The 19014-nt window shown below is 39.2% G+C and overlaps 1 protein-coding gene across 3 annotated transcripts in view; it reads left to right on the plus strand.

Annotated features, from left to right (window-relative positions):
• LOC140497038 (phospholipid-transporting ATPase ABCA3-like) overlaps nt 1-19014 on the plus strand; it is a 243056-nt gene that overhangs the window by 78567 nt on the left and 145475 nt on the right. For all 3 annotated transcript variants that reach the window (XM_072597544.1, XM_072597554.1, XM_072597562.1), the window contains 2 exons: nt 17214-17395; nt 18808-18948. In XM_072597544.1, the coding sequence (XP_072453645.1) occupies nt 17214-17395; nt 18808-18948 (323 nt within the window). The remainder of the gene's footprint in view (nt 1-17213; nt 17396-18807; nt 18949-19014) is intronic.

The raw sequence follows: 19014 nt of genomic DNA on the forward strand, positions 1-19014 counted from the left end.
AGCCTCCATCAAGTGTGTTCCTCATTAACAATTAGCCAGTATACATCAATTAACTTTAAGAAAAAGAATTTACTGACAAGTTGCAGTAAGAACAGTTGGTACAAAATATTCCCTGCCTCACCCCCAACCCCCACCAGGGACACATTTTTTCCCCTTGCATGTACCAGCTACCTGAGAAGAACAGGCTCACACTGAAAACATGAAGGTAGTGAGGCACATGTAAATACATGTAAAGGACACATCACAGATGCCTTCCAACTCCTACCCTCTGAAATCCTTTTCTCCCTGTATAAAGCTCTTAGGGTCTTCTGGACATGGCATTAATAGTGAATTAGTCACTCTGCTGTTCATCTCAGCTGGCTCCTTATAGTGTATGAGGTCTGTGTTGGATAGATGTCTCAACTGAGCTTGTTCCTTTTAGGGTATAATGTCTTTGCCGGAGACATTATGTACTGTTGAGCAGGGGAAGGATGTTGCTCAGCTACTATGCTGTTTTATCACCAAGTTTAGTCTCTGCTAGGTTAAGCCACTCCTGAAATCTTTCCAGACCTTGCAATGCTCACAAGGTGGTTGTCTGGGTATGTTAAGGACACTTATCATCATCTCTCAACTCCTGTGGTTCCTTCTGCAATCTCCAGGGGACTCTGCTATCATCTCTGGTCACCAGTAGAACCTCTTTTGGGAACTCTGGATCTCCAAAACTTACAAGGTTATTTCCTAAACATAGAGTCTTGAAGTATTTAATCATCTAATGTTAGAAAAGAATAAACACAATGAGACAGAAGTAGCCATGTGCTGATAGAGTTGATGTCTCTCCTCTATTTGACTCTTAAGATCAGCTTAAAGCAATTCTATCTTCTTGTAGCTGCAAAAGAAGGAGATTGCACACTCAGGTACAGCATAGCAACTCCAGCTTTGCAGCAGCATCATACAATAGCAAACCTTGAGTCACTCATATTCAGAAACTGAATCCATATAATTTCCACATGGACAATTAGGTAGGAGAAGAACTGGCCTTCATCAGTGAGTCTATTCTCATTATAAATTTTTAAAAAATTGCCCTAATGCTTACTGTATGCAAAGGATGGTGCTAAATGCTTACTGTACAAATAGAAAAAACAATCCAACCTCAGCTTTCAAGAAGCTCCTGTTGCAATGGAGGAAGAGACAACAATGATTTCCATTTCAGAGCATATGGAAAGGTCCAGAGGGCCTTAGATTTCAGCAGCAAGGAGGAGGTAATAGACTTTAATATCATGTCCATTGATACCTTATCTGTTTCTTATGCTGAACCATTTAAAATTTCCAAGGACTCTGGTTTTCTTGGTCCTCAGGAGCTGTTCTGCTAGACAGAGGGTGGATGGAGAGGAGATGTAGTACATGCAATAGCAATTGCCAGGTTGTATCTCAACCAGGGACCAGGCTGAGCTGGAATCCAGGCTGATGATCTGGGTGATAGTGGGGGAGGGTTGCTGCTATTTTTGGGCCTCTTGGGCTTACCTTTCTGAAGGCAGTTGAATTTTAGAATTAAAATGGAATTCACTCTACAATGTAAAATAGTGGAATTATTTTTAGAGTAATTTTGTTGTGTTCATTATTATTTTTTAACCTTTAATGTTAACATTTTCTTTTTTAAAATATGTATTTTATTTTTCCACCAATTACATGTAAAACAATTTTTTTTAACATTTTTTCAAAAAGTTTTGAGTTCCAAATGCTGTGTCTGCTCAAGATGGTAAGCAATCAGATACAGGGTTATACATATGTGATCACGTAAAACATTTCCATTAGTCATTTTCTACAAGAAGACTCAAAAGAAAAAGAATGAAAGGAAGTGAAAAATAGCATACTTCAGTCTGTATTCAAACAATATCAATTTTGTCTCTGGAGACAGAAGCATGCTTCATCATTAGTCCTTTGGGATTGCTTTGAATCATTGTATTGCTGAGAATAGCGAAATCATTTACAATTCATTGTGCAATATTGCTGTTACTGTGTACAGCATTCTTCTGGTTCTACTTACTTTACTTTGCATCAGTTCTTGCAGGTCTTTCCAAGTTTTTCTGAAATCATCCTGCTTGTCATTTCTTATTGAACTATAATATTCCATCACAATTATATGCCACAGTTTGTTTAGTCATTCCACACTTGATGGGTATCCCTTTGATTTCCAGGTCTTAGCCACCACAAAAAAGAGCTACTATAAATATTTTTGCACAAATAGGTCCTTTCTGATATGGTAGAGTCAAGATATCAGAGTAGAAACAGGGACCTGTTTGAGCTCTCTCCCCAAACCCCTCAAAATACCTGTAAAAATGACTCTAAACAAATTCTAGAGCAGCAGAAGCCACAAAATGACAAAGTGAAACAGATTTACAGCCCAAGATAATATGGAAGGACAGAAATGGTCTATTGCACTGGGCTCAGAGCAGAACACAGCCCAGCATGGGCTGCATTGGCATAGACAGGACTGAAGCAGGTCTAAAGATGCTGAATCACTGGCAGCTTCAATGGTTTACAGACTTCTCAGCCCACAAACACCAAAGATAGCTTCAAAGGTCAGCGGTAAAGCTCTCTCACCTAGGTAAGAGAGGAACATGGTCCAACCCTAGTCTCAGCCCCAGGGTGGTAGCATCCATTGCCACAACTGAGGCTGCATCTGGAGCTCTGAGCCTACAGAAGGTGGGGGAATTAATGAGATGTTTCACATTATTTTCTATTTTTTCAAATTTTTGGTTTTGTTTACTAAATGCTTGGTTTAACTCAAAGTCATTCGTTTCCCTGAACTCAATTCTCTCTTTCAATGAGTTATTTTGTTCAGTGAGCTTTTGAAACTTCTCCTCCATTTGGCTAATTCTGCTTTTTAAAATCTCCTTCTCCTCATTGGCTTTTTGGACCTCTTTTTCCAATTGAGTTAGCCTCTTTTTAAAGCTGTTATTTTCCTCACATTTTTTTGGTTCTCCTTTAGTAAGCTGCTAACTTGTTTTTAAGGTCTTCCATTGCCTGAGCCCAGTTTAAGTTCCCTTCAGAGGCCCTGGAGGCAGAGGCCTTGACTTGCTCTGACAGTATGCCTTGTTCTTCCTCATCCAAAAGGATGGGGGAAGACACCTGTTCCCCAAGAAAGTAACCTTCTATGGTCTTATGTTTTTGGCATTTTCCCAGCCAGTTACTTGACTTCTGAGTTTCTTCTCCACACCCACCTCACCTCCAATTCTAATAAGCCAGCACTTGGGGGCTGAGATTCAAATGAACTGCTACCAAGCCTCAGGAGCTTTTGGCAGGGGCAGGACTGCTGTTCAGTGTGAGATTAAGTTCAGCTGCTCAGGTCAGGGCAGGGCCACCACACAATTCCCTCAGGGGGTTTACAACGAGACCTTCAACAATGGATGTGGGCTACTGCCTGCTTTGGGAACCCCATCTGCTGCTGCCCCTACTGCTGCCTCCTGAGGGGGCCTAAGTTATAGGGACTCCCCACTCCCCTCTTGACCAGCTGAAAAGACCCTCTCACTGACCTTTGGCACCTGTGGGTTGAGGGATCTGTGCTGCCACTGGAGATTCTGTCCCTGAAGCCTGCTTGGATCTGCTCCTCTCAGTGCCGAGTGGCCAAGGCAGCGCTGAACTCTGCTCCACATCCAGTGCACAGTAGACCTTTCCTGTAGGTCTTTCAGGTCTCTCTGGGACAGAAGTCTCCACTCCATTTTTCTGTGGCTTCTGCTGCTCTAGAATTTGTTGAGAATTCTTCTGTACAGGTATTTTATGGGCTGTGGGGTAAGAGCTAAGCATATGTGCTTCTTTCTACTCCGCCATCTTGGCTCCTCCCCTCAATGGTGGGGGAATTAAGTGGCTGATCTGGGTCACAGTCCTGGGTGATGGTCCTGAGGTGAAGAGGAGTGCTGGTGTGGTGGAGTTGGTGGCAACTATGGAAAGGGAACCCTACTTACAGTTCCAGGACAGAGAAGAGTGCTTGTGGTTGTTCACAGACCAGAACACAGGCCAGGAGAGGAGTAAACACCTCTCCTTTGATCATACCACTTTGGAGGAACTGAGAATTTATAGGTCCCTAGAGATATCTCTGAAAACAGCTGCATAAAACCCCTGAAACTTGGAGCAATATACCGTTCACTTAACAAGGAACTCAAAAGTGAAGTAATTGGGTGGGGAAATGACCAAATGAGGAAAAAAATAAGACTACAGAAGTTTACTTTCTTGGTGAAAAGGTATTTTCTTACATCCTTGAGGACAAATAAGATCAAAGCATACAACTGGAGGAGATCAAAGCATACAATCAGAGGAAGGCAGCAAGGCTCTTACATCCAAAACCTCCAAGAAAAATATGAAATGGTTTCATAGAAGAGCTCAGAAAGGAGTTTTGAAAATCAGGTAAGAGAAATGAGGAAAGATTGGGAAGAGAAATGAGAGTGATGCAAGAAAATCATGAAAAACAAGTCAACTGCTTGATAAAGGAGACCCTAAAAATGCTGAAGAAAATAACACCTTTAAAAATAGACTAACCCAAATGACAAAAGACATCCAAAAAGCCAATGAGGAGAAGAATGCCTTAAAAAGAAGAATGGGCCAAATAAAAAAGGAGGTCCAAAAGCTCACTGAAGGAAATAATTCCTTAAAAATCAGAGTGGAGAAAAAAAATTAGAATGGAGCAAATGGAAGCTAATGACTTTATGAAAAATCAAGAAATTATAAAACAAAACCAAAAGAATGAAAAAATAGAAGACACTATGAAATATCTCTTTGGGAAAACAACTGACCTGGAAAATAGATTCAGGAGAGAGAATTTTAAAATTATTGGTCTACCTGAAAATCATGATCAAAAAAAGAGCCTTGACATCATCTTTCAAGAAATTATCAAGGAAAACTGTCTTGATATTCTAGAACCAGCGGGTAAAATAGAAATGGAAAGAATCCACCAAGCACCTACTGAAAGAGATCCCAAAAGGAAAACTTCTAGGAATATTGTAGCCAAATTCCAGAGTTCCTAGGTCAAGGAGAAAATATTACAAGGAGCCAGAAAAAACAATTCAAGTATTGTGAAAACACAATCAGGATAACACAGGATTTAGCAGCTTCTACACTAAGAGATTGGAGGGCTTGGAATATGTTATTCCAGATTTCAGATTAAAACCAAGAATCATGTACTCAGCAAAACTGAGTATAATACTTAAGGGGAAAAAATGGAATTTCCATGTAATAGAGGGCTTCCAAGTGTTCTTGTTGAAAAGACCAGAGCTGAACAGAAAATTGGACTTTTGTATATGTAATGAAGAGAAGCATGAAAAGGTAAACAGGAAAGAGAAGTCATGATTGACTCATTGAAGTTGAATTGTCTGCATTCCTCCATGGAAAGATGACGTTTGTAACTCACGAGGCCTTTCTCAGGAATAGGGTAGTTAGAGGAAACGTGTGTGTATGCGCACACAACACACATCTGTATGTATGTGTGTATATATGTGTGTATATATGTGTGTATGGACAGAGGGCACAGGGTGAGCTGAATATGACGAGAGAATACCTAAAATATAAAATTAAGTGTGGAGAGGAATGTACTGGAAGAAAGAGAAAGGGAGAGGTAGAATGTAGTAAATCATCTCACATAAAAGAGGCAAAAACCTTTTCCAATGGAGTGGAAGAGCAGTAAGGAGAGAGGGAATAAGTGAGCCTTACTCTCATCAGATTTAGCTTAAGGAAGGAGTAACACACCTTCAACTGGTTATGGAAATCTATCTTACTCTGTAGGAAGACAGAGGGGAGGGGGATAGGAGAGGGAGGATAATAGAAGGGAAGACAGATTGGGGCAAAGGGTAATCAGAAGCAAACACTATTGTGAGAGGACAGATTAAGGGGAAGAATGGAATAAATGGAGAGTAGGACAAGATAGAGGGAAATGTAGTTAGTCTTTCACAACTACATTGTTATAGAAGTGAATGTTATAGAAATGTTTTGCATGGCACATGTATGACCTATATCACAGTGTTTGCTTTCTCAATGAGGGGGGTAGGGAGGGAGGAAGGAAGAGAATGTGAAACTCAAAGCTTTAAAAATTAATGTTAAAAATTGTTTTTGCATGCAATTGGGAAATATGATGTACAGGTAATGAGGTATAGAAATCTATCTTGCCCTGTAGGAAAACAGAGGCTAAGGGAAAGAGAGAAGGAGGGGTCATAAAAGGGAGGGCAGATTGGGGAAGAGGTGATTGGGGTGTACGCTATCCTGGGGTGGGAGAGGGGAGACATGGGGAGAAAATTTGGAAATCAAAATCTTATGAAAGTGAATTTTGAAAACTGAAAATAAATAAATCATATAAAAAATAAAACAAATAAGTCTTTTTCCCTTTTTTGATGTCTTTGAGATATAGACCTAGCAGTGGGGTTGCTGTATCAAAGGGTATGAACAGTTTTATAGCCCTTTGGGTGTAGTTCCAAATTACTCTCCCAAATGGTTGGATCATTTCACAAGTTCCAACAGTGCATTAGTTTCCCATTTTTCTCATATCCTTTTCAACATTTATCTTTTCCCTTCTTTTTTGTCATTTAAGCCTATATGATAGATGTGAGTTAGTATCTCAGAGTTGTTTTAATTTGCATTTCTCTAATCAATAGTGATTTAGAGTCTTTTTTTCATATGACTATAGATAGGTTTGATTCATATCTTTTGACCATCTATCAGTTGGGGGTGACTTGTATTCTTATTAATTTGAATTAGTTTTGAGAAATGAGGCCTTTATCAGAAATACTTGTTGCAAAATTTTCCCCCCAGTTTTCTGCTTTCCTTATAATTTTGGGTGCATCGGCTTTGCTTTTGCAACAAAACTTCTTAAATTTTATATAATAAAAATTATTTATTTTTATATTTTGTAATACTCTCTATATTTTCTTTGGTCCTAAATTCTTTCCTTCTCCATAGATCATACAGATAATCTATTCCTTGCTCTGTAAATCTGATTATAGCATCACCCTTTGTGTCTAAATCATGTTCCCATTTTGACCTTATCTTGGTATATGGTGTGAGATGTCGATCTACACCTAGTTTCTGTGATACTGTTTTCCAGTTTTCCTAGCAGTTTTTGTTCCAAAAACTTGGACCTTTGGGCTTATCATATACTAGATTGCTATGATCATTTACTATAATGCAATATGTACTTAATCTTTTCCACTGATCTGCCACTCTATTTCTAAGCCAGTACCAGATTGTTTTGATAATTACCACTTTATATTATAGTTTGAGATCTGGTATGGCTAAGTTTGTATTTGTAATTGCGGATTGTTCTCAGAGAGGACCAAAATGTCATCATTATATTGAAGTCAAGTACAGTGTTTCCCTATTTCTCTATTTATATGAATATAAACTCTATCCTAATATGATTGAGATCAGGGAGGGTGTGATCTGGCCTCAGACACTAGCTATGTGAAATGGGCAAGTCACTTAACCTTTGTTTGCCTAGAAGGCAGCAATGTGGCTCAGTAGATTGAGCAGTGAGTCTCAGGAAGACCTGAGTTTAAATTTGGCCTCAGACGCTTACTAGCTGTGTGACCCTGGGCAAGTTACTCAACCTCTGTTTGCCTTAATCCATTGGAGAAGGAATGGCATACTACTCCAATATCCTTAGCAAGAAAACCCCACGGACAGTATGATCCACAAAATCACCAAGAGTCAGACACAACTGAATAACAAGCCCAGGGTCACAACAGATATTATCATCCTGGATTTGAGGCCAGTTTTTTATCCATTTTTATCCATTATGCTATGTTTCTATTTCCAGTGTGGGGTGCATGAAAAAGGAAATTCATGTGTATGCCAGTGTTCATCTAACCTCTTGTTTTCTAATCCCCACCAAGGGCTACCAGCAGCAACCTCAACTACTTAAATATCATGTTGCCCTCCTGGGAAAAGAAAGTATACCCAAATCTAGAGTTCTTGGCTTTAATTTAATTCTCTTTTAAGTCTTCTTAAATTCTAAAGGGAAAGGTATAAGATGTCACCCAAACACATCTGAACTTCAGAATATTATTAAAATAAGCAGGCATTCTTCTTATCCACTCCAGTTGATAAGTCCCCAAAATATATTTAAATTTTATTTTTTCAATTAGCAAAAAATCTTATTTTCTCTCCACTTTATCCATTCTCCCCTATTAAAAAAAACCCTTCTAATATATGTAGTCAAGCAAAACAAATTTCCTCCCAAATCTAAATACTCTCTGTCAGGCCAATAAAATATTTTATCATCATTCCCCTAGAATCATGGTTGGTCATTGTGTTGATCAGAATTCTTGTCTTTCAAAGTTGTTTATTTTTACAGTGTTATTGTTATTGTATAAATTATCCTGCTGGTTTTCCTCATTTCACTCAGTAACAGTGCATACAAATCTTCCCAGTTTTCTTTGAAACTGTAATTGTTATCATTTGTTATAGCAGAACTATATTTCTGTTACATTCATGTGTCATAATTTATTTAGCCATTCCCCAGTTGATTAGCACCCTTTTAGTTTCCAATTCTTTGAGCCAACAAAAAAGAGCTTTTATAAATACTTTCATATACATGGGTCCTTTTCATCTTTATTTAATTAGCTTAAGGCATAGACCTAGTAGAATTATTGCTGGGTCAAAGTATATGTACAGTTTAGTAACTTATTGGACATAGTTCCAAATTGCCCTCTGGAATGGATGAGCCAATTACAACTCTGCCAACAGTACACCAATGTGCCAGTTTTTCAGCAGCCCCTCTAACACTCATCATTTTCACCAATCTCATGAGTTTGAGGTGGAATCTTCAATTTATTTTAATTTGCATTTCTCTAGTTATTTGGGAGTATTTTAAATATGGCTATTGACAAGCATGGATTTCTTCCTTTTAAAACTGCAAAAAAAAAATTTTAAGTTTCTCAGATTAAGTCCTTGTTTTTCATATATAGAGAGAACTGAACAAATTTATAAAAATAAGAATCATTAATTCCCCAAATGATTGATGGTTCAAGGATATGAACAGACTGTTTTCAAAAGGAGAAATCAAAGCTATCAATAGTCATGTGAAAAAAGTGTTTTAAATCACTAATGATTAGAGAAATGCACATTAAAACAACTATAAGGTACCACCTTACACCTATCAGATTGACTAGTGGGACAGAAAAGGAAAATGACAAATGCTGGAGGACATGTGGGAAAATAAGGACACTAATATACTGTTGGTGGAGTTGCAAACTAGTCCAGAACTAATCATTCCAGAGAACAATTTGGAACTATACCCAAACAGCTGTAAAAACATGTATACCATTTGACCCTGGCAATACCACTGCCCGGTCTGTATCCCAAAGAGATAAAAAACAGAAAACAGAAAGACTCGAATGTGCAAAAATATTTATAGAAGCTTTTTTGTAGTGGCAAAGGATTGGAAATTGACAGAATGCTTAGCAATTGGGGAATGACTAAACAAGTTGAAGTTTATGATTATGATACAATACTATGATGCTAGAGAAATGATGAGGGGGATGGTTTTAGAAAAACCCAAAAAGACATATATGAACTGATGCAAAGTGAAGTGAGAAGAACCAAGAGAATATCATACACTGTAACAGCAATATTGTAATGGTGATTAACTGTGAAATACTTTAATCAATACAATGATCCATAATAGTTCCAAAATACAAATGATGAAAAATGTTATCCACCTCCAGAGAGAGAACTGATGATCTCAAGTGCAGATTGAAGCACTAGTATGGCTAATATGGAAATATGTTTTGCATAGCTTCACATGTATAGTTGATACCTTATTCCTTGCCTTCTCAATATATGGGGAAGAGGCTGGAGGGAGGAAGAAAATTGGGAACTCCAAATTTTTAAAAATGACTATTAAAAATATATTAATTTCAAAAAAGAAAACAGAAAACCGCTTATTCATATTCTTTGACCATATATCAGTTGAGGAATGACTCTTGTTCTTATAAATTTGAATCCTTATATATTTTTAAAATGAGACTTTATCAGAGAAACTTTATATAAAGTTATTCTGCTCCTCCCCCATTTACTTGCTTTCCTTCTAATTTGGGTTGTATTGGTCTTGTTTATTCAAAGCTCTTTTAATTTTATGCAGTCGAAATTGTCCCATTTTATTTTCTATATTTTGTTTGGTCATGAAGTCTTGCCCTCTCTGTTAATCTGAGAAAATAATTTTTCCTTGCTTCTGTAGTTTGCTCATGATTTCTCCTCATGTTTAATATACCTCCTTGGAACATATCATGTTAAACATTGTGAGATGTTGGTGTGAACTTAATTTCTGAGATGCTGCTTTCAGGTTTTCTTAGTATTTGTTTTTTTTCCCTAAATAGCAAGTTCTTACCCTAGTAACTGGGGTCTTTGGGTTTTTTCCATCCCTTAGGATATTGTACTCATTTTCATCTGTATGTTCTAGATTTTGTAGGAGAGTTTAAGATGCATCAGAATATCAATGATCGTTCTGGATATGGGTCTCCAAGACAGCCATGGGGAGGTGACTCTGTCCCCTGCTTTAGCTGCAGCAGGATATTAGAGATCTCCTGAAAAGAAGCCTCAAAGAACACGGGTACATAGTAAGCATTTAGCAAATGCTTGTTGACTGATTTGTTGACTGACACACATGTTCCACCCTCTTTCCTTGATCAGATAACTGACAAGATCTAGTTTTGTAGCCTTCAGACAGGATAATGATGAGTTCTTGATGGCTTCAGGCCCCATTTATCAACTGTTCCATTGGCTTCAGGGCATTCTGGTACATCCCTGACCAGAACATTTGCAGATATCTGACCATCTCTTGTACAGTCTTGCACCCTTTGAAGTCTTTGGCAGTATGGTTCTTAGGAGAGATAAGTTTAGCAGAGACCTTTCATATTTCATCTTTATCATAAGTTCTTCCGTAGTTTAAAAAATCCTTATTGCTTTGATATCAGTTAAATTTCTCCCTGTATTCCTCCCTTTCTCTTCCCAGATAACTATCTCACATATCAAAGAATTTTTAAAAACAAAATAAAAGAGGAAATACAGAAAAAATTAGCAATCAATAAAGAAAAGAAGCAAAGAAAAAATCTTATAATATATCTAGTGTTCCATATCTGTAGAATCCTTAATCCCACCTTTTTAAAGGAATTAAGGGGAAGTATCTTCTTCTATCATTAAGACCTTGACACTGTCAGTTATGCTCTTGATACTCTCTTCTTTCTAGATTTTCATGACATTTATTTCTCCTGTTTCTTCTCTGACCGCTCCTTCTTACTTTCTTTTGTTAGATCTGCATTCACATCACACCCACTAACTCTTGGGGTCCTCAGAAGACTCTGTCCTGGAACCTCTTCTCTTCTCCTTGAATACTGTTTCATTTGATCTTTTTAGCTCCCACGGTGTCAGTTATCTGTATGTGTGTGTTTTGAAGATCTGTTTGACCACCTTTAACCAACTCCACTCACATCTCTTAACTGCCTATTAGATATCTTAAATTCGAAGTCCTATAAACATCTTAAGCTCGGTACCTACTAAAATGGACTCATCATCTTTGTTCAAAAACCTCCCTCTTCCTCTTCCCTGTTACTGTTGAGGGTACCACCATTGTCCCAGGCACCGGCTCTCACAACCTCAGTATTCTCCAGGACTCTTCCGTTCCCCCATATCCAATCTGTTGCCAAGTCCTGTCATTTCTTCCTTTGTAACAACTCTTGTATATACCCCCTTGTCTCTTCTGACACTGCCACTACCACCCTAGTGCAAGCCCTTCTCACCTTTCACCTTCTTACAGTAGCTACCAATTGTTCTCCCTGCCTCAAGTCTCTCCCTTCTCCAGTCCTTCCTCTCAACTCAGCTGTTGATTAATCTTCCTAAAGTGTGGTTCTGACCATATTACTTCTCCTATTTCGTAAATTCCAATTTTATTTATTTTATTTAGTATCTTGTCTTGTTTTTTTCTGAAACATTTTTCTAAAAATTCCCCTTCTTTTAAGATAGTATTTTATACCTATAGTTATTTTTGTTTAATCTACTTTAAGATAACACTCTTTCCATAGGCTTTCTTCCCCTCAACTTTAACTCCCTTCCTATTTGTCGAACTTTCCCACTAAAACTCCTTTAGGAGTATTTAACAGTAATTTATTTTTTATTTCTTCTTCTTATTTAATTATTTGAATCTTTCTCCCTTTATTCCCCTTCTTATTTCTCAGTCAATCAGGAAACGTTTATTAAGTGCCTACTATGTGCCAGGCATTGTGCTAAGCACTGGGGATACAAAAAGAGGAATAAGACAATCCCTTCCCTCAAGGAATTTACAGTCTCTCAGTTAAATGATTAATTCAAAATCACCCTCTTTCTCTTCCCCTTTCACATCTTTTGTTTGTTTTTAATTTTCTTCACCCTTTTTCTATAAAAGAATTTCTTTACCTTGCTCTCTTCATCTTCTTTCCTTTCTATCTGATCTAAACTTTTATTTTTTTATTTTTTCTTTATTTTTTTATTTTTTTCTTTTACATATTTATTCTTTACTTAATCTCTTTGTGTTCCACATGGAATTAAAACTTCTAAAAAAATCAACTTTGAGTTCCCTCTTCTAAACAGTTTCTATGTTATTGTCTTGTAAATGTCCTCTCTCTAGAGAGTAGCAGGCAACAGATAGCAGACCCAGAGAAAGCCACACTATTACATTATCAGAAGACAGTAATGGCCCTATGGTATCAGAAGTGTATCTTCCCTGTATTCTGGTGCCTCACTTGCATGTATTCCTTACAAATCATAGTAGTATAATGTTACAGGGATATGGCCCCTCCACTAATATACCTTGGCCATATATGTTCCTTACATGTGAACCTCGATCACACATGTTCCCTATATTGGAGACCCCTTGGGGTATAAGGTGTGTTCAGGGAGGACCAATACCTTCAGTGTGATGAATGCCAAGCCCTATTCAGGGCTCTTTCCACTTTTGGTCTTCACCTGTTCCACCTAGCTCTCACCCATGACTCCAAAAACCTGCAGCATGTGCAGTGGTCACACCCTGGTAAACTATTTCGGCAGATGGGCCCAACCAGGTTGAGGGTAACCAAGGGTTCTCAGATCCATTGGTGAGTTAGGGGGGTGTCTATCCCAAGCATGTGAAGACTTCCTCTGGTAGAATGGGCAGATGAGAATAATTTGTTCCAGGGGCCATGAAGGCAGATGAAGCAGGCAATGTGGAGGGCTTAGAGCTTGGTTAGACACCAAAGACGCCAAGGTCATCCACTGCATCCAGAGCCATTGCCAGCCGTCTTGACTGTGTCTTGCCACTGGACTATGATGACTCTGGAGGAGGGCATGAGGCTGACGACTCCGTGCAACTCTGCCTCACTTAAATCCAATTAAGCATGAATCAAAAGACATCACCCATGCATTTCACTATTATTCCTCAAAGTCCTGTGGCAACAGGCAAGTGGTGAAGCAGCAGGTACAGATACACAGGGATCTGTATTCACAACCCTGAACACAGGCAGCCCAGACTATAGGGTCATTTCTCACTGGAAGCAGCAGTGAGACTTGGCAACCCCCTGGATGTCTGAACAGCCTTTTAAGGATCACACTGCTCATCTCCTGGTGTGAGGAAGGGGGCTAGAAAAGGTGCCCTGAACATTGTCTGCTTACCCAACCCTGGTCTGATTACCATGGCAGGTGGGGAATCCCACTATGTGGTTGAAACACAAAAAAAATGTACAAAATGTACAAAAACATCTGCAAAGATGATTCCACTCACTATTGGCACATGGAACATGCCTACACTAATAGACAACACAAAATCCAGTAGACCTGAAAGACGAGCTGCTCTTGTTGCGAGAGAACTCAGCAGGTATCACATCCAAATAGCAGCCCTGAGTGAAACAAGGTTGGCAAATGAAGGCCAGCTTACTGAAGTTGGAGCTGGATACACCTTTTTCTGAAATGGGTGCAGCGAAGGGGAGCTCCAGGAAGCTGGTGTGGGTTTTGCAATCAAAACTAATCTAATCAGCAAGCTAGTAGGCCTGCCAAAAGCAGTGAATGAAAGGCTCATGGCAATGCAGTTGCCACTCACAGGAAAACACCATGTCATCATCATTACTGTGACTTTAATGCTAGAGTAGGCTCAGACTACCAGGCTTGGCAGGGAGTCCTAGGGAGGAATGGAGTTGGAAACAGTAACAGCAGTGGTCATTTACTGCTGAAGACTTGTGCATCGTATGACCTTCTCATCACCAACACTGTCTTCCATTTACCTAAATGCAATAAAACTTCATGGATGCACCCTCGCAGCAAACATTGGCTGTAATAGACTATGTGATTGTAAGGAGAAGAGACAGACAAGAGGTGAGAATGACAAAGGCAGTGTGTGGTGCAGTGTGCTGGACTGATCATAGACTTATCTTTCCCAAGTTAAATATTTGCATTCATCAAAAGCACCACCCCCAAGGCAAAATGACTACCAGAAGAATTAATGTCAACAAATTAGAGCTCCTCTCTGAGCATGAACAGTTTGGTGCTAACTTGGAGGGAAAGTTGAGCCAACACATAGTTGGCAACATTGGAACAGAAAAGGAGTGAGCAGCTTTCAGAGATTTGGTGTACAGCACTGCATTTGCTCATCTGGGTCAGAACACTCACAAACACCAAGACTGGTTTGATGAAAATGATGGGGAAATTCAGAAGCTGCTAATTGGAAAATGAGAACTCCACAGGATTTACCAGCAGGATAGTTCATCCATCTTTAAGAAGGCAGCATTTAATTGCTTCAAAAGCAAAGTACAAGCAAAGCTTAGAGAGATGCAGGATTCCTGGCTCACTAAGAAGGCAGATGAAATTCAGTTTTATGCTGATAGTAACAATCCAAAGTGCTTTTACAATTCCCTGAAATCTATTTATGGACCAAAAGTCTATGGTATATCACAACTACTCAGTGCTGATGGAGCCACATTGATTAGTGATAAAGACATGATCCTAGAGAGATGGGCCAAACACTTCCATAGTATTTTCAACAGACCATTATCAATCAATGCTGAGGCCATTCACCATTTACTTCAGGTTGAAGTCAGTCCCTCCTTAGCTTAACTTCCAACTGAAGAAGAGGTTTTGAGGACCATTAGGCTCCTTTTATGTTGCAAAGCACCTGGTGCTGATTCTATCCCAACTGAGATTTACAAAGTAGGGGGACCATTGCTCATACAAAAGCTGACTGAAATTTTGCAGAGATTATCCCCCAAGAGTTCAAGGATGCCTCCATTGTCCATCTCTATAAAGGTAAAGGGAATAGATTGTCCTGCGACAGTCATGGGGGGATTTCTCTCTAAGTCATTGCTGGCAAAATTCTTTCTAGAGTCCTCCTTAATAGGCTGATCCTTCACTTGGAAGGTGGTCATATACCTGAGAGCCAGTGTGGCTTCAGAAAAGGCTGAGAAACAGTCGATATGGTGTTTGCTGCCCAACAACTCCAGGAGAAATGCCAGGAGCAGAACAGAGGTCTGTACACAACATTTGTAGATCTGACCAAGGATTTTGACACTATTAGTAATGAGGGCTTATGGAAAATTATGTCAAAATTTGATTTGCCCCGAGAAGCTCATTAATATTGTATGTCAATTTCATGATGTCATGTTTGTCCAGGTTCTGGATAATGGACAATGCTCTCATGCCTTCCCAGTCAGCAGTGGAGTGAAACAGGGCTGTGTACTTGCTTTTTAGCAATGATGTTTTCAGCCATGTTGACAAATGATTTCAATGAGGATGAACAGGGCATCAAGGTCAACTACCGTACTGATGGTAAGTTCTTCAATTTGAAAAGGTTACAAGCCAAGACCAAAGTGGAAGAAGTATTGCATGATTTTCTGTTAGCAGATGATTGTGCACTCAGTACAGCCTCTGAAGCTGAGATGCAGCAAAGTACGGATCAATTCTCTGCTGCCTATGCTAATTTTGGCCTAATAACAAACACCAAGGAAACACAGATGCTCTGTCAGCCACCACCACACCATCCATACATGAAACCATCAGTTACAACAAATGGAGAAGTTTTGAATGCTATGGATAAGTTCACCTACCTTGGTAGTGTACTTTCCAGGGATATGTATCGACAACGAAGTTGATGCATGAATTGCCAGAGGTAGCCCAGTGTTTGGGAGGCTCCAAAGAAAGGTTTGGGAGAAAAGAGGTATTAGACTGACTACCAAACTGAAGGTCTACAGAGCCATTGTGCTGACCTCATTGTTATATGCTTATGAAACATGGACAGTCTACCAGTGCCATGCCAGGAAACTGAATCACTTCCCTTTGAACTGTCTTAGGAAGATTCTGAGAATCACCTGGCAGGATAAGTAACAGACACTGAAGTCCTTGCTTGAGCTGAACTGCCAGGCATTCAAACTATGCTTCAGAGAGCACAACTCCAGAGGGTTTTTTACATTGTTCGAATGCAAAATATATGCTTGCCAAAAAGACTATTTTATGGAGAACTTGCATGGGGCAGGCGATCACATGGTGACCAGAAGAAACGATACAAGGACACTCAAGGTCTCTCTCAAACTTTGGATTTGACTGTGCAACATGAGAGACACTGGCACAGGACCGCTCAGCATGGCGTGCCCACCCAAGAAAAAGTGCTGTGCTCTTTGAGCAAAACAGAATTGAGACAGCACAGAGTAAATGCAGGATGTACAGATTTGGGATATCCACCCCAAATATTCACACAGACTATCTGTGCTCAACCTGTGGTAGAACATTCCAAGCTCATATTGGTCTCATCAGCCACAGTCGGACACATTGAAATTTCATTTTATCATATTGATGTCATTTTGGTCCTCTTCAAAGATGAAGGACAACAGTCAACCAACCAATTGGAGACCCCTTTACATGTCCATTTTTCCCACTGAGGGTTTTTATGTTTGTGGGAGAGTGTGCACAGGCTTTATTGTAGAGATAGTTTATTTAGACTGCTTCACCATTTCATTAAACACTTTTGCTTTGAACTGACAGTTAAAAGTAAACACATTATTTGGAGCTTTCAAACCATGATTTTGAGTGGAAGCAGACCCACAGAGTACTTGAAACAGGGATAACCTTTCTACAGGCCTTGTAGAATCAGTTGCTACGTATGCCCCTTTCCCTCCCACAATGTTCTGTGGGCAGAAAAAGTTCAAAGACTATAGAAGTCTTGCTGTAGTTTAGTATATAGAGTAATCTTGTCTTTTTGTGTCTTGCAGGGATAGGCATGCATTGGGAAGATGTAGCGTCACCTATTAACGTAGATGATGACCTCACCTTAGGACATGTGATGATAATGCTACTGTATGATGCTGTTTTCTATGGTTTGGTGACCTGGTATATGGAAGCTGTATTTCCTGGGCAATATGGTATGCCCCAGCCATGGTATTTCTTCTTGCTGGTGAGTTCTCATGCTGTTTTTCTTCAGATTGACCATAGTTATTGCTATTTTATGGAAGAAGGAACTTCAGGATTTCTGTCTTCCCATGGTATCCTGATACCCCAGCCTTGAGAAGCCATTGTAGGATTACAGATTGTATCTTTTTCATGTTAATCTATGATTACCTCAATTTTAGTTTTTCCTTAGTTTGAGTCAATCAAGTAATGGCAGCATGCTGGTCAAATGTAAACTAAACACATAGCCGGAGTCTGTAAGTGGTGGAACTTCAGGCCCACATCTCACCAGCTGTAAAACAAACAAACAAGCAAACAAAAACCTACCTCTTCCTATCATTTTCTCCTATCTGAGAAATTATGAGAAGGAGGACTGGGGATACAGATTGTTATTGACTTCCTAATGAAGAATGTTCCATGTTCAGGGACTTACAGACATAGAAACAGATTCTTCTTAAAAACAGAAATAAATAGATTAATAAGTTATCATGGACATCAGCATTGGCGATATTATTAAGTTGGAAAAATATATTTTGGGGCCTTTGACCTTCTTCACAACTCAGAGCTTATCATAACAGGAGCCAAGGGAACCTCTGTACTGTTCCCGTCCTGCCACTTGCTAGGTCATCAAGGGCAAAGCCCTTTCCCTCTTTTGTTCCCTTCCATTCCCAGCTTTGTTAGACTGCAGTCAGCTCCACAGTCCTCAAACCTTTATAGATAACAAAACATTGCTACATAAGAAACAAGCCATCCACCTGATTTCCATTTGACTGAAAAAAAACCAAGCCTGATATTACGTAAAAGTGTTGAGTTTTAAGTCAGGAGATCTGGGTTCAAATCCTGGCTCCAGTGTTTAGTGACCTCAAGCAAACCACCTCAGTCAGTTAAGCTTTCTAAGCCTCAAGTTTTTCCTTGTTAAAATGGGGAAAAAGAATTAGACTAGGAACAGCTAGGTGGTGTGCTGGATAGAGGAACCAGCCCTGGAGTCAGGAGGACCTGAGTTCAAATGTGACCTCAGACACTTGTAAAGCTGTGTGACCCTGAGCAAATCACTTAACCCCAATTGCCTCAAAAAAAATTAGACTAACTCACAAGATTGTTTTCTTCAAGCAAAGAAATTTGATTTAGCTTATAGAAAGGTAAAGATTTCTCCACTTCTCTTTCATTTTGGACTTTATTCTGGAGTTACCTCATTTTGATCATGGCTTCTTGAATAATGGAATGTCTGTTAAATGTCTCAGAGATTGAAATCTTTAGGCCACTTGACTGCAGAATTTTAGTTTCTCAGTTTAATATAACTTCATTAATCCTAAGTAGCAAAAAAAAAAAAAAGTGTGCATAACTGTGGTGCTCTTAAAAGTACTGTGGCATTGTCACTTAGTGTCCATTTTGGTAATTTAGTTTTGATTTATACCATAGCCTTCCTACTGGTTTGGGAAACCAAGAAAGAGTTCAGAAGAAAAAGAGGAGGAAGACCTTGAGAAGTCTCCACAGCAGGAATTCTTCGAGGCTGAACCTGTAGGTCTGCTAGCGGGAATAAAGATAAAAAATCTCTCTAAGGTATTGTCACACTGGTCTCCTTTCTAGTTAGGACTAAGATTTTGTTTAGAGTTTTGTATTTTTCCT

Source organism: Notamacropus eugenii, chromosome 1 (assembly GCF_028372415.1).
Source record: "Notamacropus eugenii isolate mMacEug1 chromosome 1, mMacEug1.pri_v2, whole genome shotgun sequence".
Lineage (NCBI taxonomy): Eukaryota > Metazoa > Chordata > Mammalia > Diprotodontia > Macropodidae > Notamacropus > Notamacropus eugenii.